The sequence below is a fragment of the Drosophila hydei genome, unplaced genomic scaffold, assembly GCF_003285905.1.
Source record: "Drosophila hydei strain 15085-1641.00,03,60 unplaced genomic scaffold, DhydRS2 tig00008139-arrow-pilon, whole genome shotgun sequence".
Taxonomy (NCBI): domain Eukaryota; kingdom Metazoa; phylum Arthropoda; class Insecta; order Diptera; family Drosophilidae; genus Drosophila; species Drosophila hydei.
Genome location: NW_022045847.1, coordinates 2,853,042 through 2,877,773, shown reverse-complemented (window position 1 = coordinate 2,877,773; position 24,732 = coordinate 2,853,042). Strand labels below are relative to the sequence as shown.

The following is a 24,732-nucleotide window of genomic DNA, read 5'->3' as shown; positions in this document are numbered from 1 at the left end:
AAATTTACTAATACAATATGATTCTAATGTATCTGTAATTTACAAAAGAAAATAAATCTACCGAAATATGTATATCTTCTACATATACGTACATTAAATTTTTAATCTATTAGCGTTCTAACACCTGAGAAATTGCTCAGCTTAAATTTAAATTTCCACAGAAATTTGCAAAAAAAACTTAAATTTGTTATATGCACTGCGACGAACGACTAAAAATTTCGACCACAACGAATCAAATAAAAATATGTTTTTTTTACAAAAATGAGTGATGTGCATAATACCGATAGAAAAACCATTGGTACAATAATTTTTATTGTCTAGTTCATTGCTATCGATATAAACAATCATGCTAATATCAATAGAAATTTGACCTTTTCGATAAATAAGCCGCTACGATTATATTTACATTAGCTCTTATTTACAATTCCGTAATTAGTCAATAAAGGTGTAACTGTTGTAACGCCTAGAGGAGACGTCTATAAACATTTTTTAACAGAAAATTTTTATGCAGTAGGTCCAGTACGATTTTGGGTCTCTTTCTATCACCCTCGTTCTGAATATTTTTTTTACTCTCTGGTGTGCACTCAAATTGAAATTATAACAAAATACTGCCAAAAACACGAATAACGAAAAAATTTAAATATTGTGCTAAGTAAACAGATAAAAATTAAATGCGTAGTAGTTTAACCGCCAACTTAAAATCAAATCACTCAAGGCTGGTTGAAGCTTTAAATTTGTATATATTATAAATTACCTATAATTTTATATAATTTTTCAAAATTTTTGTTCCGACAAGTTGGAATCGATTATTTAGTCCACAAGCAGTAGTTTTTATTTACATATACTAGGGAAACAAACCGAATCCCATCCGGCTTAGCATATACAGATAATTTTTAGAACTTGACATTTTGAAGTCTTTGTTCTTAGTCATATATTAAGCTTTACGTCGTCAAATGTTTTTGGTTCATATATATGGCCTCACAATCATATGATATAGTTCCCAGTGTTTCCTTCCAGTGTTAACTTTTAACGAAAACTTACACCTAATTTCGTTCAATTCAAACATTACTCGATAACCGACAGACATCAATAAAACTAGTTCATATCAAAGGAATTGGCAGCAGTGGCACGAATGTTGCCCGAAGAAAGAAATTAATCTTTTTATAATTTTGTCATCTTTAAAGAAACGCGTATTTTTTTTTTAATATTGCAACATGGAAAATTCCGGCAACAACCGCTATGAGTTATTATTTATGGATGATGAAACGGTTGCCGCCGCTGTTCCACTTAAACAAAATGCCGGGACCGGCAAAAATAAAAATGAAAATACTGTACAGTCGAAGATCATTAAGCATGAAAAGGAAAACAAGATAAATACATTAAATAAAAACAACTTAAAAGTTGCTCATTCAAGTACCAGCCCAAAGGGAAATATTAAAACTGTTTCGAATGGTATCAAAGAATTACGTACTAAAAATGTTAGAATGAACGGTTCAGAAAAAATTCATTCTAATATACAAGAGTATAATAATGAGCTTCCACAACGCCAAATTAGAGATCGTGATAATAAGGCTTCACGTTTCCGTGCCCATGAAAAATTCGGAAAGCGAGAATTTGACCGTCAATCTGGTTCGGATAAAACAGGTAAATATTAAAATATATCTGCTTACTAACACATGTAAGATGCTATTATCACCATCAGGAAATGGTTCGATCAATTGCATAAAATTTGCGGATGTGTGTTCTTTTATATGTATGCTCAGCACTTTTAAGAAATACAGAAAAAAGAGATTCCCAAATACCATTTTTGTTGTTGGGTACACAAGTACCTTGATATAAGCTCAAGATAAAAAAACAAAATTGGACATAGACCATTAAAGTCAATGGTCGATAAATATCATTGTACCTACATGATATTTTCGTGAAATGTGTGTTTAAATAATATAATAATAATAATTTCTATTTACTTTTGAATTATATATATTTTTAAGGGTAATAGCTTGTAAAATCAATACAGTTTAACATTTTTACGGATTCATATTGAAAAATATCTATTTTGTTGTAGGTATTAAGTCTGTTGATAAACGCGACGGAGCTGGTGCACACAATTGGGGATCTGCTAAACAAGATATTGAAGAACTTAAATCAGGCACTTCAGCTCCTGTAACAGATAAAGAAGACTCTGCAAATGAACAGTCTGGCGAACCTACAAATAATTTGGAAGAAGATGAGTCGAAGCAAATGACTCTTGATGAGTGGAAGGCCCTTAAGGATCAACGTGCTAAGCCTAGTTATAACTTGAGAAAAGCCGGCGAAGGCGTAGATAATTCAGAATGGAAAAAGATGACGGTCTTAAGCAAAAAAAAGGGAGCAGATATTGAAGATGAATTGGAATACGATCCATCAATGTATCCCCAGCGCGTAGGTCGTATACAACGCCTTGTAGACATTCAGTTTAATTTTAATGATGGAAGAAAATCTGGATTTCGTAAGGGACCACGACTACCTGCGCGTGGAGGTCATCGAGAAGAATCAATAACCAACAGCGACTTCGAAAAAATTCCGTCTTATAAATTTGCAAAACAACATCGCACAGGATCAAAAAATTTTAAAGTAGATGATGAAATTCAATTTCCCACTCTTTCTTGAAACGCAACTCCAGCTAGCAAGTTTTTTGAAACACGTTTTTAGCGACTAATGAAGGTTATTCATTTTGCCGTACAAAAATAAATACGTACTTTACTAATCAAATCAGCTTTGCTAGCCCAAATTTTAGAAGTTATATAAAGGAAGTTTGAATTATTCACAGCAGTTATGATAAATAAGCTATTGGAAATAGCTTAAAATGTTGAATCAATTACACTTATTTTTAATACTTAATATCCCGGTATCCACATGAGGGTTGAACCATTTAAAATATATTGAATGCTATGGAAGAAAATACAAAATCCTGTATGAACAAGAAATTGGCAAGTTGAAACTAATAAACTAATAAAATTCAGCTTTAAAAAATCATTGCTACTAAAATTTTACTTTCACGAACATTTTTATCGACGAAGAATTTCTCTCCAACGATTTTTAAAAACCCTTAATTTTGTAATTATGATAATTCCATCAAATTGACATGTAAATATACAAAAAGAAGAGGTTCTTAAGATGTATCTAAACGTTCTAAACTTAAAAGAAGCATACAGAAAGCTCACTTTTAACACTGCAAACTGTTAGATGGAGCCTACTTTAGCCTTAACATATAATACACGTAAATATACATAAATAAGTTCAAAATAAGCTAGTTTCCCCATTTTGAAAAATTCTCAATGATTTGCAAATAATAGATTTAATAGTCGCTATACCTTCGAAAAATTAAAAAATGAAATAAAATATATTTGAACACATTTGACAAAACAAAAATAATATATTGTACAGGAAAATCACATTGGAATTCCAATGTTTGATATGGAAACCACTTAGTACTAAATAAGAATATATTGGGGGTACATATTACATTTTCAATTTAAATCAACGGTTCAAATAAAATAACTTTAATTTTTCTCCAGTGCCACTTTTCCTGACAAAATATATAGATTTGGCGAAATTGCCGATGTTGCATATGTATATTTAATTTAAAATCATAAAGTATGCTATGAAATTATGTTATTCGATGTTTCTTTAGCTTGAATCTCTGGAATTTGTAAAGTTGTTGCATACTTTTCGACCGATAAAATAAAATCTTCGATATCAATCATTATAATTGAATGTAAATTTATGGGCAAAATACTTAAACAAATTACAAATTCATTTTCGAGAGAATTGCGTGCAGTACAATTAAATCAAAGCATATACATGTTTCTGAGGCACAGTAGGAATTATTTTTTATAACTCAGCAGAATGTGTAATATTGTATAGTTATTTCATTCAATAAAAAAATATATAATCTGATGCAATTTACGCTGAAACATAAATTGTATATATTTGAACTTAAATGATATAAAATAAGAGATTTCTATTAACATTTTTATTTACAAATACTTTAATAAATTCGAAATCTTATCGAATAGGCACTCTTAATTTTACCATTTTTGAATTTTGATCGAAAAATGGTAAATTGGATCAATTCACAAAACCTTTTAAAATTCTTATTTACTAGCTGGTCCTTTTGTCCCGTTGTATCGCCTATTATGAGCATACATTATTTTCCTTGTATATTAAAAGTAACCTTTTAATTCAAACAACTTTGTCATATACTTTTTCACGAACTATTAGTTGCAATTATATATGGAAACAAATGCAATTTATTTTTATTACTGGTTACTGTTCGTATTGTCTTTTAATATCTAAAATAAATTCATTTAACCTATCAGATAGGTATATCTCTTTTTTCGAATTTCTTTTACCAATATTCTTCAAATCCGTTTCGAATTTTATCTAAAAAAATTAAAAATTCTATTAAAGAAGCCATACTGATAATTGTAAAATGTGTACTTACATTATATTTATATTCTGGAGAAGTAGATTCTAGCATTAAAATTCTGTTCTCTATATTTTTGATGCGATTATAAATATTGTCATCGTCGTCCGGTGTTATATGCATATAATCTTCAATATTTTGTAAGCGTGCGTTCCGCAGTACTTTGCATTTAGCTGCTTCATACTGGTCGTTTTGTCTAGTCATTAGTTTATTTAATTGGAAGGAATAGTTTGGTCGTACTTGCGGTCCACTATTATAAGTCGCGCGACAGACTACAATAGTATAATTAGCAAATTTTTGGAATGACACTTAAAAAATGTTGTTTTGATCTCATATATGTATATGTCCTTACCCTTTAAATGACCTTTTGATTGTTGTTGCTTTACAAGGAAACTTTGGGTGCGAGCACACGAATCTTTTCCTACTATCGACTCTAGGAGTGCAGGATCTGTTGTTTGTTGTCTGAAGTCAATTATATTGTAGAGATTAATTTCATCCCGTTTCCTTTTTAAGAAACATTTTACTCGTCGGTTCAACTCGCTGTCATTAACTTTGATTTGTACTAGCTTATTATCAGAAATATTATCTATTTGGTGCTCAATTTTGCAAGAAGAAAATTCGAAAGTTCTTGAAGATGTTTCGGAAAATGCTGTTAAAATTAAAGGAAGAAAAATAAAGAAATAAAAATTGTCTTCCACATTTATGCTTATATGACAATAGCTTTATCTATTACAAATGAAAAAGTTATAGTTTCTTACGGGGCCAAGGGCACTCCATATTTGCTTTCCACTCTCCGATTAAATCATTTTCATATATTTCTTTTTTCCATATAGGCACACTCGACTTAAGCTTATCTATAGCAAAGCTAACCGATTCCAATGCGGCTTTTCGATGCGGTGCAGAAACGGCAATTACTATACTTTCTTCGGTTACAGGAACGTTTCCCAGTCGATGATATATCGCAATATGCTTAACATCTGGCCACTGCACCCTTAGTTCTGAGCAGATCTTACCCATTTCCTTTAAAGCCATATTTTCATACGCTTCATATTCTAATGATATTACCTGTAAGCAAAATATAAATTTTTGATAAGTCTCTATAATTTTACTTACAGTATTTGCTTATATAAAATTCCAAGAATAACGAAATAGAACCTACATCAATTTAGAAGCCAAATGTGTGTATATAAAACAAAGTTGGATTTATTATTTATGTTCATTTGACGGATTTAAAAAGATTAATAAATCAAGAGTGTCCTGGTAGAGACTGCTCGAATAGGAGATACCCTGAAGAAGATTCAAAAGTTTACTTTGGCAGGATATGCCAAGCTAGTATGAGTTACACACTCGGTTTCCACCAACTGCGTAACATTCTTTCACGTCCTCAAAATATATCAGGTTTGCTTATACACACACATATAATTTAATATCTTATCAGTATATTAACACTAACTCAACTACAAAATATGATGATCCTTTATAAGACGCATACAAATTGCACAACAAATTACGTTTTCCACATCTTAAACGAGTATAATTAAACAAATGGATTATGTGTTGTTTGGCAGTTTAAAAAATGAATGTAATATCAATACTCAACCATTAAATATCCACAATACTTAATTAATTGTATTGATAATGCTGAACACTTTAAATTCTTATCGTAAAAATATGCATTTAAAAGAATTCAAACAAAAGATAATCATACTTTTTTTCCTTCAAAGCTGTCACGTGTTGCTCCCACAAAAATTGAACAAGCTCCACAGCTTTTATCAATTGTAAGTTGTTGTATCAGATTTATATCAATTTTGTTCCTAGTTAATTTAATGTGGTCCATGGTGAATTTTCTACGTTATCCTCCACTTATCGGCGGAATCACAGCAATTTCGTCTCCTTTATGTAAATGTATCTCTGTGTCCAGATTTTCAATATAGTTTTCGTTGTGAGCTATGATCAAATTATTACTTATTGTATTCAAGTTAAAAGAATCAATTAATTGATTCAGCAAGTTTCCTGCTTTGATCACAGATTCCACAGTAAATTCTGCACGTGAAGTTTTTGCTAGCTCGCGACTTTTAGCAAAAAATAGCACGTTAATGTTGACAAGCAACGAGCTCCCTTCCATATTCATCTTTCAGATGCCCGATATATGAACATAGATCCTCAATAAAAGTATCGATACACGGATTTTCATTCGATACAATTGTCCAAGTTATTCTAAAAATATCGCTTTATGATTGCAATCACATCTTCTATGTTGGGAAACGGTTAGTGTTAGCCCAGTCGATATATCGACTATTTTCTGTAATGGTGTTCTGCGAATTTTTTAAATAAACAGGCAGGTATTTATCGCACTTTTACTTTGATAATAATTACACCTTCTTGATATTGACAAAAATGAAGGCCAGATGGCGTTATCTTCCATTACCTATGAATCTGGTGGTCTTGATTGTTGTGACAACCTGCGTTAATGTTGTTACAGTGTTAATTAGATAGCAAGCAAAACAATAGATGGAATAACTTTTTCACTTCATCCCATCTAATATTTATATATCCAAAAAAAATGTTGGCTGAATTCTGAAATTTTCATTTTTTTTATTTCAATAATAACAACAATATAACAGAAAAAACATCAAATTATCGAAAAATATTAAATTCATTTAATTTTATGTTTTTGCTTAATTTTTAATAATAGTCCAAGGTGTACAGCAATAAGCAACCGTCGTGGCCAAAGATCGGTCTCCCAATTCCTCGGCGAAGTACCACCACTTCACTGCTTGTGCGATGCGAATCTCAACTTAAGAAGGAGATGACAATTTCGATTCTTCGAATGGTAATGAATGTATATGTATAGAAAATGCGGACACTTGCTGCTGATTGCCGAGTTCTTTTGCAAATTGGTCAATCATATTGTTTAATAACTTCTGTGTCATTTAGCGAATTTTCATGATATTTCAACCATATGATCTACCATTGAATAAGACCTATGTAATAAAATGTAATTCTCCAGACAGATAGACGGATAACGATAAATGGACTTGGGTGTTGTTCGGAATATAGACTATATGTATGCTCACATATACCCCGTTTCATCATTATTTCTAGTGGTTTCTATAAGGCTTAGCGCTAGAAGTTATAAATTTAAATAATTTAGTTTTTATAGACTATCGGCAGTTTTTCTAGATGAGTGTCCCGGTAAGAATGATGAAGGAAGCTGGCATATTTAGCTCTATTTGAAAGAAATGGGTACATTTCTTAATAAATTAACCTATTATATATTATATAATTGAAAAATCGTTATTTGCAATATATTAAAATTAATTTGCTTAGTGTTTCATAATTAGTAAACATTAAATATGTATATTAAATATTTAAATATATTGTATTGTATCGATATTGAAATTGACATTCATCGTTAGAGCCATCGATAGTAAAGCAGCTCTGCGCTTAACTGAATTCTTCTCAATGTTTGTATGTGTGGTTAGTACACAGCTGGCTGTTTTTTTAATTCAGTAAGAATTGTGCAAAATTATACAGTAAGTAAAGATTAAATATTTTTAAGACTACTCGTTGTTACCAACTGGAGTAAATGGACAATGGACAACATCGAGTAAAATCTGATTGTAATTCTTTAATAGCAAATAGTTATAAAGAAAAGTCTTTAATTTTGTGAAGCTATATTGTAAATTGTAAATTGCACATACTACAATTTATACTTTTATGCTGCACTAAGCGTGGCAGATTGCGAGTTATAAAATTCAGACGTGGAAATGTATATCTAGAGTGCTGCAAAATATTGTGAAATAAATTTAGTAACAAAAATTATTTAACTACCGATTAAAGAGTTCATTAATTCTTAGTCAATCGATTTCTGATTTGATATTAAAGAGGCATTTAAAATATATTTGCATTGATTTGTAGGCAACAAAATCTCTAAACCATAAATGATTAACTGTTCTTATACATATGTCTATGTTCAATATGGGAATATGCTATGTACTATAGCGTTAACCCTGGAAATTGTTCACGATATTCATAAGCAATTGTAATTTTTTCCTATTGATGTTTTTAGTCGACCAGTATATTAATCGCAGGTTGTTGAAATCGCTGCTTATCTAACTTATTTTGGTATAAGATATGATCTATGATCTCTGATACATAGGGATTTATTATATATACTTTAACTATTGTATTATATTTGTAAGACTTCAAATATGCATTGTCCAAGTTATTCTAAAAATATCGCTTTATGATTGCAATCACATCTTCTATGTTGGGAAACGGTTAGTGTTAGCCCAGTCGATATATCGACTATTTTCTGTAATGGTGTTCTGCGAATTTTTTAAATAAACAGGCAGGTATTTATCGCACTTTTACTTTGATAATAATTACACCTTCTTGATATTGACAAAAATGAAGGCCAGATGGCGTTATCTTCCATTACCTATGAATCTGGTGGTCTTGATTGTTGTGACAACCTGCGTTAATGTTGTTACAGTGTTAATTAGATAGCAAGCAAAACAATAGATGGAATAACTTTTTCACTTCATCCCATCTAATATTTATATATCCAAAAAAAATGTTGGCTGAATTCTGAAATTTTCATTTTTTTTATTTCAATAATAACAACAATATAACAGAAAAAACATCAAATTATCGAAAAATATTAAATTCATTTAATTTTATGTTTTTGCTTAATTTTTAATAATAGTCCAAGGTGTACAGCAATAAGCAACCGTCGTGGCCAAAGATCGGTCTCCCAATTCCTCGGCGAAGTACCACCACTTCACTGCTTGTGCGATGCGAATCTCAACTTAAGAAGGAGATGACAATTTCGATTCTTCGAATGGTAATGAATGTATATGTATAGAAAATGCGGACACTTGCTGCCGATTGCCGAGTTCTTTTGCAAATTGGTCAATCATATTGTTTAATAACTTCTGTGTCATTTAGCGAATTTTCATGATATTTCAACCATATGATCTACCATTGAATAAGACCTATGTAATAAAATGTAATTCTCCAGACAGATAGACGGATAACGATAAATGGACTTGGGTGTTGTTCGGAATATAGACTATATGTATGCTCACATATACCCCGTTTCATCATTATTTCTAGTGGTTTCTATAAGGCTTAGCGCTAGAAGTTATAAATTTAAATAATTTAGTTTTTATAGACTATCGGCAGTTTTTCTAGATGAGTGTCCCGGTAAGAATGATGAAGGAAGCTGGCATATTTAGCTCTATTTGAAAGAAATGGGTACATTTCTTAATAAATTAACCTATTATATATTATATAATTGAAAAATCGTTATTTGCAATATATTAAAATTAATTTGCTTAGTGTTTCATAATTAGTAAACATTAAATATGTATATTAAATATTTAAATATATTGTATTGTATCGATATTGAAATTGACATTCATCGTTAGAGCCATCGATAGTAAAGCAGCTCTGCGCTTAACTGAATTCTTCTCAATGTTTGTATGTGTGGTTAGTACACAGCTGGCTGTTTTTTTAATTCAGTAAGAATTGTGCAAAATTATACAGTAAGTAAAGATTAAATATTTTTAAGACTACTCGTTGTTACCAACTGGAGTAAATGGACAATGGACAACATCGAGTAAAATCTGATTGTAATTCTTTAATAGCAAATAGTTATAAAGAAAAGTCTTTAATTTTGTGAAGCTATATTGTAAATTGTAAATTGCACATACTACAATTTATACTTTTATGCTGCACTAAGCGTGGCAGATTGCGAGTTATAAAATTCAGACGTGGAAATGTATATCTAGAGTGCTGCAAAATATTGTGAAATAAATTTAGTAACAAAAATTATTTAACTACCGATTAAAGAGTTCATTAATTCTTAGTCAATCGATTTCTGATTTGATATTAAAGAGGCATTTAAAATATATTTGCATTGATTTGTAGGCAACAAAATCTCTAAACCATAAATGATTAACTGTTCTTATACATATGTCTATGTTCAATATGGGAATATGCTATGTACTATAGCGTTAACCCTGGAAATTGTTCACGATATTCATAAGCAATTGTAATTTTTTACTATTGATGTTTTTAGTCGACCAGTATATTAATCGCAGGTTGTTGAAATCGCTGCTTATCTAACTTATTTTGGTATAAGATATGATCTATGATCTCTGATACATAGGGATTTATTATATATACTTTAACTATTGTATTATATTTGTAAGACTTCAAATATGCATTTAGTAAAAATTGTATTTTTATTTTAGGTTAAACTGACGACTGTGATAAACAATATAATCAAAAATGAAAACACGGTTTAGTTCTTATGATATTATATGTGGAGTCGCGGAACTTCAAAGGTAATTTATACAGATTAATAAAATTCTTGAAAATTAAAACTAGAATAGAAATCTGTCTATGGTAAATTGAGGAAATAATCTCTGTTTGTTACTGAACCAAAATTACTTATAAAAATAAGATTTGTTAGCTTGTTGATAAAATACTCATTGATTAACAAAAAATTTAACAAAAATTAACAAAAAAAAACGTTTTGTACTAAATAAAATGGTTCGGCCACTAAGGAAAATCGGATAAATTTCGCTTGCGATTATGTTAGCTGAATTTAGATCGTGAAATTCGGATGCCCTTGGAGGCCACGTTGTTGCTTATTGGATTACTAATATAAAATTGAATAGAAAATCTTTTTTTACCAGACTAAAATTTTAATTTAAATTGTTTAATGGCAAACATTTTTTTTATTATAGGTTAATCGGTTTACGTGTAAACCAGGTATATGATATTGATAATAAGACTTATCTTTTCCGGCTTCATGGAGGCGGAGCGTCGGAGAAGATTACGTTGTTGATTGAATCTGGTACTCGGTTTCACACGACTGCTTTTGAATGGCCAAAAAATGTGGCACCTTCGGGATTCTGCATGAAGTTCCGGAAACACTTAAAAAATAAAAGACTTGAGCATATAAATCAACTAGGTGCTGATAGAATAGTTGACTTTCAATTTGGCACTGGTGAAGCTGCTTACCATGTGTTTTTAGAGTTATATGATCGTGGAAATGTTATTTTAACTGATAATGAGCAAACAATATTATACATATTAAGACCTCACTCGGAAGGAGAAAGTATAAGATTTGCCGTGCGTGAAAAATATCCAATCAATCGAGCGAAAAAAGGAAATTCTGAACTGCTGGAAGAAGAACTGCGTGAAATAGTAGAACATTCAACTGAAGGTGAAAGTTTGAAACGTATATTAATGCCAATTTTAGACTGTGGTCCAGCAGTAATTGAGCATGTTCTGATTGAACATGGGTTAGAAAATCACTTCTTAAAAGGTTCTGTCGATCAAGAGCAAGGACAAGCAGAATCAATAAAAAAACAAAATAAAAGAAAAAACCGGAAAAATCTGCAGGAAGCTCAATCTGATATAAAATTGTTTGATTTAACGTCAGATTTACCGGCACTTATGCAGGCAATCAAGGTTAGTAAGTATTTCTATTAATATTTCCTTAGTATCTTTTGTAATCCAAGCTTATAACAAATTCACGTGGAAATGAATGGTAAAACCAAATTTTAGTCATATGTGAACTGTTTGTAAGTCTAACTTCATAAACAAAAATCATTTAGATATAAATTGAGTTTTTTTAAGAATACATTTTTAGTTTTTATCCATTATAATCTTTATATTCAGAATACATTTTAAGACTAAAAGTTAACACGAATCCAGAACAAAAATGAATGTCGTAGATGCAATAGCAGCCCGATGTGCAAAGGTAGTAGCCAGGGAGGCTTAACTGACTTTATGCATGTTTTGAAAGTGAAAAGAAGCGTTTAAATAAATATCAATAAAAAATAATTAAAGCAACAAAAAAATTGACATAACATGTGTATACACATTAAACATGTGTATTACGTCAACTAGTATGTGACTATGCACATTTAGTTATATTTTACATTTTATTTAGATATATCAGTTATAAATGTAACCAAAATATGTAAGTTAATATTTTGACTAAACTGACAAATATTCTATGGAATATGTAAATTATATGCACACAGAAATTATTATTCAAAACTTAGCAAGTACTTTTTCATTTTTTCTTCAGAAAAATAGCAATTGTAATTAAATATTTGCTACTTATCATTAACAGTGGAGAGTGGAGAGGAGATGGTGGTTCGAACGGCGTTAAGTGTATCTGCTACTCGGGCACTCCCAACATTTCCAACTTGTTTAAATTTATCCTTGTAACTTAGGTTTTAGAAAAAATATTGCTCATCAGTTGTTTTTACATTTTTGGTTTAGATCTAGGAAAATAATTATTTTTAGAACATCACCTCCATAAAATTCTCCCTATATTTGTAGAAAAAATATTAATATATATATTATATAAGCAAATGGTTGATTATAAAAATTTGATATTGTTGCAACGTCTTTAAAAAATTTATTTATTTAATCTTATCTTTTCATTAATATGCATATTTACAGAGCGCGAGGGATATAATTTCAATTGGACAGAATGGAAGCTGCAAAGGATTTATAATTCAAGTTAAAGAAGAAAAACCCACAAATACTGAACATACAGAACATTTTTATAGAAATATTGAGTTTCATCCATATTTGTTTTCACAATATAAAGAACTGCCTTTTAAAGAATATGAAACATTCATGGAGGCAGTTGATGAGTTTTTTTCATCTCAAGAATCACAAAAAATTGATATGAAAACATTACAACAAGAAAGAGAAGCCCTTAAAAAGCTTTCCAATGTCAAAAAAGATCACACAAAGCGTCTGGAGGAACTTAACAAAGTGCAAGATGATGATAAGAAAAAAGCGGAATTAATAACATGCAATCAGAGTTTAGCGTTTTGTAAGCGTGCGTTCCGCAGTACTTTGCATTTAGCTGCTTCATACTGGTCGTTTTGTCTAGTCATTAGTTTATTTAATTGGAAGGAATAGTTTGGTCGTACTTGCGGTCCACTATTATAAGTCGCGCGACAGACTACAATAGTATAATTAGCAAATTTTTGGAATGACACTTAAAAAATGTTGTTTTGATCTCATATATGTATATGTCCTTACCCTTTAAATGACCTTTTGATTGTTGTTGCTTTACAAGGAAACTTTGGGTGCGAGCACACGAATCTTTTCCTACTATCGACTCTAGGAGTGCAGGATCTGTTGTTTGTTGTCTGAAGTCAATTATATTGTAGAGATTAATTTCATCCCGTTTCCTTTTTAAGAAACATTTTACTCGTCGGTTCAACTCGCTGTCATTAACTTTGATTTGTACTAGCTTATTATCAGAAATATTATCTATTTGGTGCTCAATTTTGCAAGAAGAAAATTCGAAAGTTCTTGAAGATGTTTCGGAAAATGCTGTTAAAATTAAAGGAAGAAAAATAAAGAAATAAAAATTGTCTTCCACATTTATGCTTATATGACAATAGCTTTATCTATTACAAATGAAAAAGTTATAGTTTCTTACGGGGCCAAGGGCACTCCATATTTGCTTTCCACTCTCCGATTAAATCATTTTCATATATTTCTTTTTTCCATATAGGCACACTCGACTTAAGCTTATCTATAGCAAAGCTAACCGATTCCAATGCGGCTTTTCGATGCGGTGCAGAAACGGCAATTACTATACTTTCTTCGGTTACAGGAACGTTTCCCAGTCGATGATATATCGCAATATGCTTAACATCTGGCCACTGCACCCTTAGTTCTGAGCAGATCTTACCCATTTCCTTTAAAGCCATATTTTCATACGCTTCATATTCTAATGATATTACCTGTAAGCAAAATATAAATTTTTGATAAGTCTCTATAATTTTACTTACAGTATTTGCTTATATAAAATTCCAAGAATAACGAAATAGAACCTACATCAATTTAGAAGCCAAATGTGTGTATATAAAACAAAGTTGGATTTATTATTTATGTTCATTTGACGGATTTAAAAAGATTAATAAATCAAGAGTGTCCTGGTAGAGACTGCTCGAATAGGAGATACCCTGAAGAAGATTCAAAAGTTTACTTTGGCAGGATATGCCAAGCTAGTATGAGTTACACACTCGGTTTCCACCAACTGCGTAACATTCTTTCACGTCCTCAAAATATATCAGGTTTGCTTATACACACACATATAATTTAATATCTTATCAGTATATTAACACTAACTCAACTACAAAATATGATGATCCTTTATAAGACGCATACAAATTGCACAACAAATTACGTTTTCCACATCTTAAACGAGTATAATTAAACAAATGGATTATGTGTTGTTTGGCAGTTTAAAAAATGAATGTAATATCAATACTCAACCATTAAATATCCACAATACTTAATTAATTGTATTGATAATGCTGAACACTTTAAATTCTTATCGTAAAAATATGCATTTAAAAGAATTCAAACAAAAGATAATCATACTTTTTTTCCTTCAAAGCTGTCACGTGTTGCTCCCACAAAAATTGAACAAGCTCCACAGCTTTTATCAATTGTAAGTTGTTGTATCAGATTTATATCAATTTTGTTCCTAGTTAATTTAATGTGGTCCATGGTGAATTTTCTACGTTATCCTCCACTTATCGGCGGAATCACAGCAATTTCGTCTCCTTTATGTAAATGTATCTCTGTGTCCAGATTTTCAATATAGTTTTCGTTGTGAGCTATGATCAAATTATTACTTATTGTATTCAAGTTAAAAGAATCAATTAATTGATTCAGCAAGTTTCCTGCTTTGATCACAGATTCCACAGTAAATTCTGCACGTGAAGTTTTTGCTATCTCGCGACTTTTAGCAAAAAATAGCACGTTAATGTTGACAAGCAACGAGCTCCCTTCCATATTCATCTTTCAGATGCCCGATATATGAACATAGATCCTCAATAAAAGTATCGATACACGGATTTTCATTCGATACAATTGTCCAAGTTATTCTAAAAATATCGCTTTATGATTGCAATCACATCTTCTATGTTGGGAAACGGTTAGTGTTAGCCCAGTCGATATATCGACTATTTTCTGTAATGGTGTTCTGCGAATTTTTTAAATAAACAGGCAGGTATTTATAGCACTTTTAGTTTGATAATAATTACACCTTCTTGATATTGACAAAAATGAAGGCCAGATGGCGTTATCTTCCATTACCTATGAATCTGGTGGTCTTGATTGTTGTGACAACCTGCGTTAATGTTGTTACAGTGTTAATTAGATAGCAAGCAAAACAATAGATGGAATAACTTTTTCACTTCATCCCTTCTAATATTTATATATCCAAAAAAAATGTTGGCTGAATTCTGAAATTTTCATTTTTTTTATTTCAATAATAACAACAATATAACTGAAAAAACATCAAATTATCGAAAAATATTAAATTCATTTAATTTTATGTTTTTGCTTAATTTTTAATAATAGTCCAAGGTGTACAGCAATAAGCAACCGTCGTGGCCAAAGATCGGTCTCCCAATTCCTCGGCGAAGTACCACCACTTCACTGCTTGTGCGATGCGAATCTCAACTTAAGAAGGAGATGACAATTTCGATTCTTCGAATGGTAATGAATATATATGTATAGAAAATGCGGACACTTGCTGCTGATTGCCGAGTTCTTTTGCAAATTGGTCAATCATATTGTTTAATAACTTCTGTGTCATTTAGCGAATTTTCATGATATTTCAACCATATGATCTACCATTGAATAAGACCTATGTAATAAAATGTAATTCTCCAGACAGATAGACGGATAACGATAAATGGACTTGGGTGTTGTTCGGAATATAGACTATATGTATGCTCACATATACCCCGTTTCATCATTATTTCTAGTGGTTTCTATAAGGCTTAGCGCTAGAAGTTATAAATTTAAATAATTTAGTTTTTATAGACTATCGGCAGTTTTTCTAGATGAGTGTCCCGGTAAGAATGATGAAGGAAGCTGGCATATTTAGCTCTATTTGAAAGAAATGGGTACATTTCTTAATAAATTAACCTATTATATATTATATAATTGAAAAATCGTTATTTGCAATATATTAAAATTAATTTGCTTAGTGTTTCATAATTAGTAAACATTAAATATGTATATTAAATATTTAAATATATTGTATTGTATCGATATTGAAATTGACATTCATCGTTAGAGCCATCGATAGTAAAGCAGCTCTGCGCTTAACTGAATTCTTCTCAATGTTTGTATGTGTGGTTAGTACACAGCTGGCTGTTTTTTTAATTCAGTAAGAATTGTGCAAAATTATACAGTAAGTAAAGATTAAATATTTTTAAGACTACTCGTTGTTACCAACTGGAGTAAATGGACAATGGACAACATCGAGTAAAATCTGATTGTAATTCTTTAATAGCAAATAGTTATAAAGAAAAGTCTTTAATTTTGTGAAGCTATATTGTAAATTGTAAATTGCACATACTACAATTTATACTTTTATGCTGCACTAAGCGTGGCAGATTGCGAGTTATAAAATTCAGACGTGGAAATGTATATCTAGAGTGCTGCAAAATATTGTGAAATAAATTTAGTAACAAAAATTATTTAACTACCGATTAAAGAGTTCATTAATTCTTAGTCAATCGATTTCTGATTTGATATTAAAGAGGCATTTAAAATATATTTGCATTGATTTGTAGGCAACAAAATCTCTAAACCATAAATGATTAACTGTTCTTATACATATGTCTATGTTCAATATGGGAATATGCTATGTACTATAGCGTTAACCCTGGAAATTGTTCACGATATTCATAAGCAATTGTAATTTTTTCCTATTGATGTTTTTAGTCGACCAGTATATTAATCGCAGGTTGTTGAAATCGCTGCTTATCTAACTTATTTTGGTATAAGATATGATCTATGATCTCTGATACATAGGGATTTATTATATATACTTGAACTATTGTATTATATTTGTAAGACTTCAAATATGCATTTAGTAAAAATTGTATTTTTATTTTAGGTTAAACTGACGACTGTGATAAACAATATAATCAAAAATGAAAACACGGTTTAGTTCTTATGATATTATATGTGGAGTCGCGGAACTTCAAAGGTAATTTATACAGATTAATAAAATTCTTGAAAATTAAAACTAGAATAGAAATATGTCTATGGTAAATTGAGGAAATAATCTCTGTTTGTTACTGAACCAAAATTACTTATAAAAATAAGATTTGTTAGCTTGTTGATAAAATACTCATTGATTAACAAAAAATTTAACAAAAATTAACAAAAAAAAACGTTTTGTACTAAATAAAATGGTTCGGCCACTAAGGAAAATCGGATAAATTTCGCTTGCGATTATGTTAGCTGAATTTAGATCGTGAAATTCGGATGCCCTTGGAGGCCACGTTGTTGCTTATTGGATTACTAATATAAAATTGAATAGAAAATCTTTTTTTACCAGACTAAAATTTTAATTTAAATTGTTTAATGGCAAACATTTTTTTTATTATAGGTTAATCGGTTTACGTGTAAACCAGGTATATGATATTGATAATAAGACTTATCTTTTCCGGCTTCATGGAGGCGGAGCGTCGGAGAAGATTACGTTGTTGATTGAATCTGGTACTCGGTTTCACACGACTGCTTTTGAATGGCCAAAAAATGTGGCACCTTCGGGATTCTGCATGAAGTTCCGGAAACACTTAAAAAATAAAAGACTTGAGCATATAAATCAACTAGGTGCTGATAGAATAGTTGACTTTCAATTTGGCACTGGTGAAGCTGCTTACCATGTGTTTTTAGAGTTATATGATCGTGGAAATGTTATTTTAACTGATAATGAGCAAACAATATTATACATATTAAGACCTCACTCGGAAGGAGAAAGTATAAGATTTGCCGTGCGTGAAAAATATCCAATCAATCGAGCGAAAAAAGGAAATTCTGAACTGCTGGAAGAAGAACTGCGTGAAATAGTAGAACATTCAACTGAAGGTGAAAGTTTGAAACGTATATTAATGCCAATTTTAGACTGTGGTCCAGCAGTAATTGAGCATGTTCTGATTGAACATGGGTTAGAAAATCACTTCTTAAAAGGTTCTGTCGATCAAGAGCAAGGACAAGCAGAATCAATAAAAAAACAAAATAAAAGAAAAAACCGGAAAAATCTGCAGGAAGCTCAATCTGATATAAAATTGTTTGATTTAACGTCAGATTTACCGGCACTTATGCAGGCAATCAAGGTTAGTAAGTATTTCTATTAATATTTCCTTAGTATCTTTTGTAATCCAAGCTTATAACAAATTCACGTGGAAATGAATGGTAAAACCAAATTTTAGTCATATGTGAACTGTTTGTAAGCCTAACTTCATAAATGTAACCAAAATATGTAAGTTAATGTTTTGACTAAACTGACAAATATTCTATGGAATATGTAAATTATATGCACACAGAAATTATTATTCAAAACTTAGCAAGTACTTTTTCATTTTTTCTTCAGAAAAATAGCAATTGTAATTAAATATTTGCTACTTATCATTAACAGTGGAGAGTGGAGAGGAGATGGTGGTTCGAACGGCGTTCAGTGTATCTGCTACTCGGGCACTCCCAACATTTCCAACTTGTTTAAATTTATCCTTGTAACTTAGGTTTTAGAAAAAATATTGCTCATCAGTTGTTTTTACATTTTTGGTTTAGATCTAGGAAAATAATTATTTTTAGAACATCACCTCCATAAAATTCTCCCTATATTTGTAGAAAAAATATTAATATATATATTATATAAGCAAATGGTTGATTATAAAAATTTGATATTGTTGCAACGTCTTTAAAAAATTTATTTATTTAATCTTATCTTTTCATTAATATGAATATTTACAGAGCGCGAGGGATATAATTTCAATTGGACAGAATGGAAGCTGCAAAGGATTTATAATTCAAGTTAAAGAAGAAAAACCCACAAATACTGAACATACAGAACATTTTTATAGAAATATTGAGTTTCATCCATATTTGTTTTCACAATATAAAGAACTGCCTTTTAAAGAATATGAAACATTCATGGAGGCAGTTGATGAGTTTTTTTCATCTCAAGAATCACAAAAAATTGATATGAAAACATTACAACAAGAAAGAGAAGCCCTTAAAAAGCTTTCCAATGTCAAAAAAGATCACACAAAGCGTCTGGAGGAACTTAACAAAGTGCAAGATGATGATAAGAAAAAAGCGGAATTAATAACATGCAATCAGAGTTTAGTTGATAAAGCTATTTTGGCAATTCAGTCAGCCATAGCCAGTCAGTTGTCGTGGCCAGACATACAAGAGCTTGTAAAAGAAGCCCAAGCCAATGGTGATATTGTTGCAAGTTCGATAAAACAATTAAAGTTAGAAATCAACCACATATCATTATTACTTACCGATCCATATAACAACGGAAGCGAATATACAAGTGATGATAATAATGCTGAGAACAATGATTCATTTATAGTAGACATTGATTTGGCCCTATCCGCTTGGGCCAATGCTCGCCGATATTACGATTTGAAGCGGTCAGCTGCTCTAAAAGAGCAAAAAACGATTGATGCTTCACAGAAAGCTCTAAAGTCAGCCGAGCGCAAGACGCAGCAAACTCTAAAAGAAGTACGCACTATATCTAATATAGCTAAAGCAAGAAAAATATTTTGGTTTGAAAAGTTTTTTTGGTTTGTTAGTTCCGAGAACTACTTAGTAATTGGAGGAAGAGATGCCCAGCAAAATGAACTTATTGTTAAAAGGTGGGTACATAATTTACTTACTTTCATCTCTAGTTTAGGGAGTGTCCTTCATGCCATCTTAATAGTCTGTATAAGGAAAACTATTTTAACGTTATAGAAGCTATATATATATATATAGATATACAGCTATAGACTTAAAATTTGAAATACTTAATAAGCTACGAAAAATGTTATTTTTCAACTTTAGTAAATAAGGACTAACTAACTAATACATATTTAATAGCTCGATAATTAAAAAAAAAATTCAAGAATAATCAAAATAAACAAGTAATAAATCTATAGTCGGGGTGCGCGACTAGGAGAAGCCAGTCCCATCTGCGTTTTTTAGTGCTTTTAATAGTTAGAAGAAAAACTAAAGGTTCGAATCGAAGTTTCCCACGCAACGCGCATCAACTCTACCAACACCGCCATTTCATAATGAAAAAAAAAAAACGCGAACTTGAGGGCAACGCGTGCCGCCTCTACCACCATCGACACTGCGTTGCTTGTGCAAGAAGTTGCAAAGCTGAACTTAAGTAACAGATGACAATTCAAGCACAATTCTATTGCAATTTCGATTCTTCGAATAGAAAAGAATGTAAGTGTGCACATGTATGCTTGGTGCTGTTAGTCGCATGCTTTTGCAAATTGGCCAAACGGTTTGTTTAATAACTTCGGTTTTACTTAATGGATTTTATTGACATTTTCAGCATTTGATCTACATATTCTATTGGATTGTAGAAATACGAACTTCTTCACATATTGGTTATATTTCAACTGAACTTAAATTTAAAGAATTCGGGAAAATTTGGTATTTCGGTATTTAAAATATAACAAAAATCTAATTTGTTTAAAATATATACAAGTTAATATACAATTTGGATATAATTTAATACCTATTTGATACAAACTATAAAAAGTATTGGTATCCTTAAGTAAGGGGAAAAAGTGATGTGTGTTGGGTGACATGTGTTTTTGGCACGACAAACTTAAACTATTTAAAAGAACAGCTAAGATTGCTCTCCCCCGATGTAATTGTTGAATAACTATTCTTCTAGATTAACTTTATCAAGTTTTCAGAGTGTGATGAGATCCTGATATAAGCCTCTTGTATTTGAAATTAGTTTTATGCGCACCTTAGAAGATGGGGATGGTATAATATATCCAAAATATGCTAAATCTGTTTATTCAAAATTTAAGAAAAATTTTCTGGTATTCAAAAAACACTTAACTGAAATTATATTTTCGATTCTTATCGATAATAATGAAACGTGAGGATCGAAAAACACGTATTGTGTTTGGTATGTATAAATGTAGGAATATATAAATTTAAAATGTCAAGTAACTAACTTTTAACTAAATTTTTTACGAAATATCCTTATCAAAAAAAAATATATACTTTATGGGACACGCATCCATCTATCTGTTACATACAAACAAAGTTCTGTTGTTACTTTAGGCTGGAATCCTTGTCCTAGAACATTAATATATTTTTTCTATTATTGCTATTGCCTTTAACTTTTTCTTTTCTTTTGCTTTTGTTTCATTTTTGTTAGGTACATGCGGTCAAAAGATATATATGTTCATGCGGATATTCAAGGTGCATCAAGTGTTATAATTCGTAACGCAACTGGGGAAGAAATTCCACCCAAAACATTATTAGAAGCTGGTACTATGGCCATTTCATACAGCGTGGCGTGGGATGCAAAAGTTGTAACAAATGCATACTGGGTTTATAGCAATCAAGTTAGTAAAACGGCTCCAACAGGAGAATATTTGGGAACAGGTAGTTTTATGATTCGTGGAAAAAAAAATTTTTTGCCATCTTGTCATCTTATTATGGGCCTGAGCCTACTTTTTAAACTTGAGGATGGCTTCGTACAACGTCATGTAGGAGAACGGAAAATTCGAGCTACAGAAGATATCATAGATGTTGATAAAATTGAACAGCCAGAAATTACGTCTACAGATTTAATTGAATTAAATGAGGGTTGTGATGCAAGTACTGAATACGCAAATAATTCTTTTCCAAACACAGAAGTAAAGATTGAACATGATACGGGCAAAATAACTGTTAAAACTGATTTATTTGTTGAAACTGATAAATCGAGCACTGTCGACCAACGAAGCCAAGACCTAACAAATGATGAAGATGCAGTCATTATAAAACCAGGTCCATCCCGAAAGAAGAATCAATCGACAAAAAAACGAAGGGAATGCAAAGAACGGTCAGAAAAAACAAGTATTGAGATGCTTCGCATTACCGCGCCAGAAATGGAAACGAATTCTGCTAAAGTTAAACGTGGCCAAAAAGGAAAGCTGAAAAAAATGAAACTGAAATATAAAGATCAAGACGATGAGGAACGTAAAATTAGGATGATGATCCTAAAGTCATCTGGAAAGGACAAACTACTAACTAATTCTGACACAGAAGAGGCAAAACCTAGTACTTTAAAAAAAAATACTCCAGCGAAAGCATTAGAAACCGTTATCGACAAAAATCAAATTGAAATTGAAGATAACGACGAGAGTCCTGTGACTGTGGACACCGATTTGCTAGATAGCCTTACTGGTGTGCCATTTGATGATGATGAGTTGTTATTTGCTATACCAGTTGTGGCTCCGTATCAAGCATTGCAACAATATAAGTAAGTATATATAATTCAAATTCATTTAATTTTCCAATGTAAGTATATGTATGCATAGATGATTCATTATTAAATATTTAAAGGGCTCAATTTCTTAAAATTGTTATATTTTTATTTGATGTATTAAAGATATAATAGTATTATTATAAGATTAGTTTATAGGTTTACCTTCAGAACTTCGCAATCGCTTATAAATTCAATTATTTTAAGGAATATAAATTAATAAAATTGTAAGCCAAGTTGTATATTTTTAGGGAACTATCCTCTAGAGACAGAGTTCTCCACTAAATTGTGCTGCATTTGTTATTATAAAGTCTTAAGTTGTGGTTTTATTTTAATTTAAAGTTTTGTAGATGTAGACTTTTAACATAAAAATGTAATCTTTAAGTCTTGATTCGATGCTTTGTTTGATCTCCCATCGGTCGTACCTGATTCCGCGATAATTTTTTTCGCAGAATTTCTAATTTTTAAGAAATCATAATCCTTTTTTATTTCAGACTTGTTCCATAAGTTTCTCAAAATCAAAGTAAACTTGAATGTCTAATTTTTCCTCTAAAGATATGCTGAATAAGAATAAGATGCAAATCACATGTAATCAAATTCTAAGTAATTTTTTTATATTCAAATCTCTATTACAGGTTCAAAGTAAAGCTTACACCTGGTACTGGAAAACGTGGAAAAGCATCTAAATTGGCACTAAGTATTTTTTCAAAAGAAAAAGCCTGTAATAATCGTGAAAGAGATTTACTGAAAAGTATAAAAGAAGAATCACTTGCACGGAACATTCCAGGAAAAGTGAAAATTTCGGCACCTCAGTTACAAAAGTTACGAAAATAAATGCTTTTGAAGTCGTACATAATTTGAAATTATATAAAAAGTTATTTCTATAATTAAAACAAATAAAACAAGTAAGAAAGCTCTAGTTGGGGTACCCGACTAGGCAATACCCTGATCCCAGTCCTATATGCGTTTATTAACATTTTCAATTGTTTGTCTAAAGTATTACAAAAAAAAAAAAAACAAATAAAAATCGACATTACGACACGAAGGTTCAAACCACATTACCATAAAAAAAAAACAAAAAGAAAACCAAAATAAAAAACATTCATTCGCCGCCTGGCTCGAACCCTGGGATTGTCGCCGACAAGCGCAGCCTCTACCAACACTACCAGTGCACTGCACTGCTTGTGCAAAAAGTTGCAAATCTCAACTTAATTAGCAGCTGACAATTCAAGCACGCATATGAATGTATAGAAAAATGAGTACGATTGGCGATGCTTGTCATGTGCCTTTGCAAATTGGCTAAACGTTTTGTTAAATAACTTCTGTTTTCAGTATGCGATCAGCATATTATATTGTATTAGTAGAAATGCAAACTTCTTTACTTATTGGGCCTATTTTCAACTGAATTCTAACTTAAAGAATTTGGGAAAATTTGTAGCCGGTATCCAAAATATAAGAAAAATCCATATTGTAAAAGATATACATAAAAATATATTTAAAATGTGGGGGCTTTACGGGAATGCGCATGCTATACACGGGCCTACGAAGAAGGTCAAATCTCTAACTCTGAAAGATGCTGATTTTGTCTTACATATATTTGCACAAAACCAGTATACTCTGAATTATTCTGGGTTCTTATGGCAGACTTTTGGGGCCACTATTGTAAACGTGCTTTGGAGAAGGACATTTCAAACGAGTATAAGCTATACAAAGTAATAAAGAAATGACATTAAAAATAAGATTCTTAGGACCAACTACTGCCACCAACTAGGGATTTGCTTCGTCCCAGCTTGAAATAGTTGACAGATTTGGCGAATCCTGAGCAGGAGTGCTGACGCAAGTCATCGGAACATCTGAATTCGTTTTTCGCCCAATACAGTTATCGAAATAC

General features: G+C 31.0%; 6 protein-coding genes across 8 annotated transcripts; 3 read left to right on the top strand and 3 right to left on the bottom strand.

The window, feature by feature from the left end:
• Positions 1-1,103: 1,103 nt before the first annotated feature.
• On the top strand, positions 1,104-3,256 carry LOC111600816 (intracellular hyaluronan-binding protein 4). Its single transcript, XM_023317117.2, has 2 exons — positions 1,104-1,644; positions 2,066-3,256. Exons 1-2 carry the CDS (start codon positions 1,215-1,217, stop codon positions 2,647-2,649), a joined length of 1,014 nt encoding a protein of 337 aa, XP_023172885.2. The 5' UTR covers positions 1,104-1,214; the 3' UTR covers positions 2,650-3,256.
• An 870-nt stretch (positions 3,257-4,126) lies between these two features.
• Positions 4,127-6,314, bottom strand: LOC111600821 (molybdopterin synthase catalytic subunit). 2 transcript variants are annotated; one of them, XM_023317122.2, is made up of 5 exons: positions 5,582-5,949; positions 5,227-5,533; positions 4,821-5,117; positions 4,487-4,740; positions 4,127-4,425 (listed from the first exon to the last, which is right to left on the bottom strand). In XM_023317122.2, the coding sequence occupies exons 2-5, from the start codon at positions 5,498-5,500 to the stop codon at positions 4,309-4,311; spliced, it is 942 nt and encodes a 313-aa protein (XP_023172890.2). In that variant the 5' UTR covers positions 5,501-5,533; positions 5,582-5,949; the 3' UTR covers positions 4,127-4,308. The 2 variants fall into 2 exon arrangements, with proteins under 2 accessions (XP_023172890.2, XP_023172889.2); XM_023317121.2 differs by lacking the exon at positions 5,582-5,949 and adding an exon at positions 6,177-6,314 and having other exon boundaries at positions 4,128-4,425.
• LOC111600822 (molybdopterin synthase sulfur carrier subunit) lies at positions 6,302-6,618 on the bottom strand. Its single transcript, XM_023317124.2, has one exon. The coding sequence runs from the start codon at positions 6,597-6,599 to the stop codon at positions 6,321-6,323; it is 279 nt and encodes a 92-aa protein (XP_023172892.1). The 5' UTR covers positions 6,600-6,618; the 3' UTR covers positions 6,302-6,320.
• Positions 6,619-9,959: 3,341 nt separating this feature from the next.
• Positions 9,960-14,365, top strand: LOC115483696 (nuclear export mediator factor NEMF homolog). Its single transcript, XM_030225752.1, has 5 exons — positions 9,960-10,020; positions 10,732-10,824; positions 11,230-11,959; positions 12,965-13,346; positions 14,322-14,365. The coding sequence occupies exons 2-5, from the start codon at positions 10,769-10,771 to the stop codon at positions 14,348-14,350; spliced, it is 1,197 nt and encodes a 398-aa protein (XP_030081612.1). The 5' UTR covers positions 9,960-10,020; positions 10,732-10,768; the 3' UTR covers positions 14,351-14,365.
• LOC115483697 (molybdopterin synthase catalytic subunit-like) lies at positions 13,330-15,263 on the bottom strand. Of its 2 annotated transcripts, none has more exons than XM_030225753.1 (4): positions 14,915-15,263; positions 13,965-14,271; positions 13,559-13,855; positions 13,330-13,478 (listed from the first exon to the last, which is right to left on the bottom strand). In XM_030225753.1, exons 1-4 carry the CDS (start codon positions 15,041-15,043, stop codon positions 13,330-13,332), a joined length of 882 nt encoding a protein of 293 aa, XP_030081613.1. In that variant the 5' UTR covers positions 15,044-15,263. The 2 variants fall into 2 exon arrangements, with proteins under 2 accessions (XP_030081613.1, XP_030081614.1); XM_030225754.1 differs by lacking the exon at positions 14,915-15,263 and adding an exon at positions 14,320-14,338.
• Positions 15,264-16,681: 1,418 nt separating this feature from the next.
• On the top strand, positions 16,682-23,817 carry LOC111600804 (nuclear export mediator factor NEMF homolog). The gene is made up of 6 exons (XM_023317094.2): positions 16,682-16,742; positions 17,454-17,546; positions 17,952-18,681; positions 19,319-20,211; positions 21,747-22,838; positions 23,477-23,817. The coding sequence occupies exons 2-6, from the start codon at positions 17,491-17,493 to the stop codon at positions 23,673-23,675; spliced, it is 2,970 nt and encodes a 989-aa protein (XP_023172862.1). The 5' UTR covers positions 16,682-16,742; positions 17,454-17,490; the 3' UTR covers positions 23,676-23,817.
• Positions 23,818-24,732: the final 915 nt, after the last annotated feature.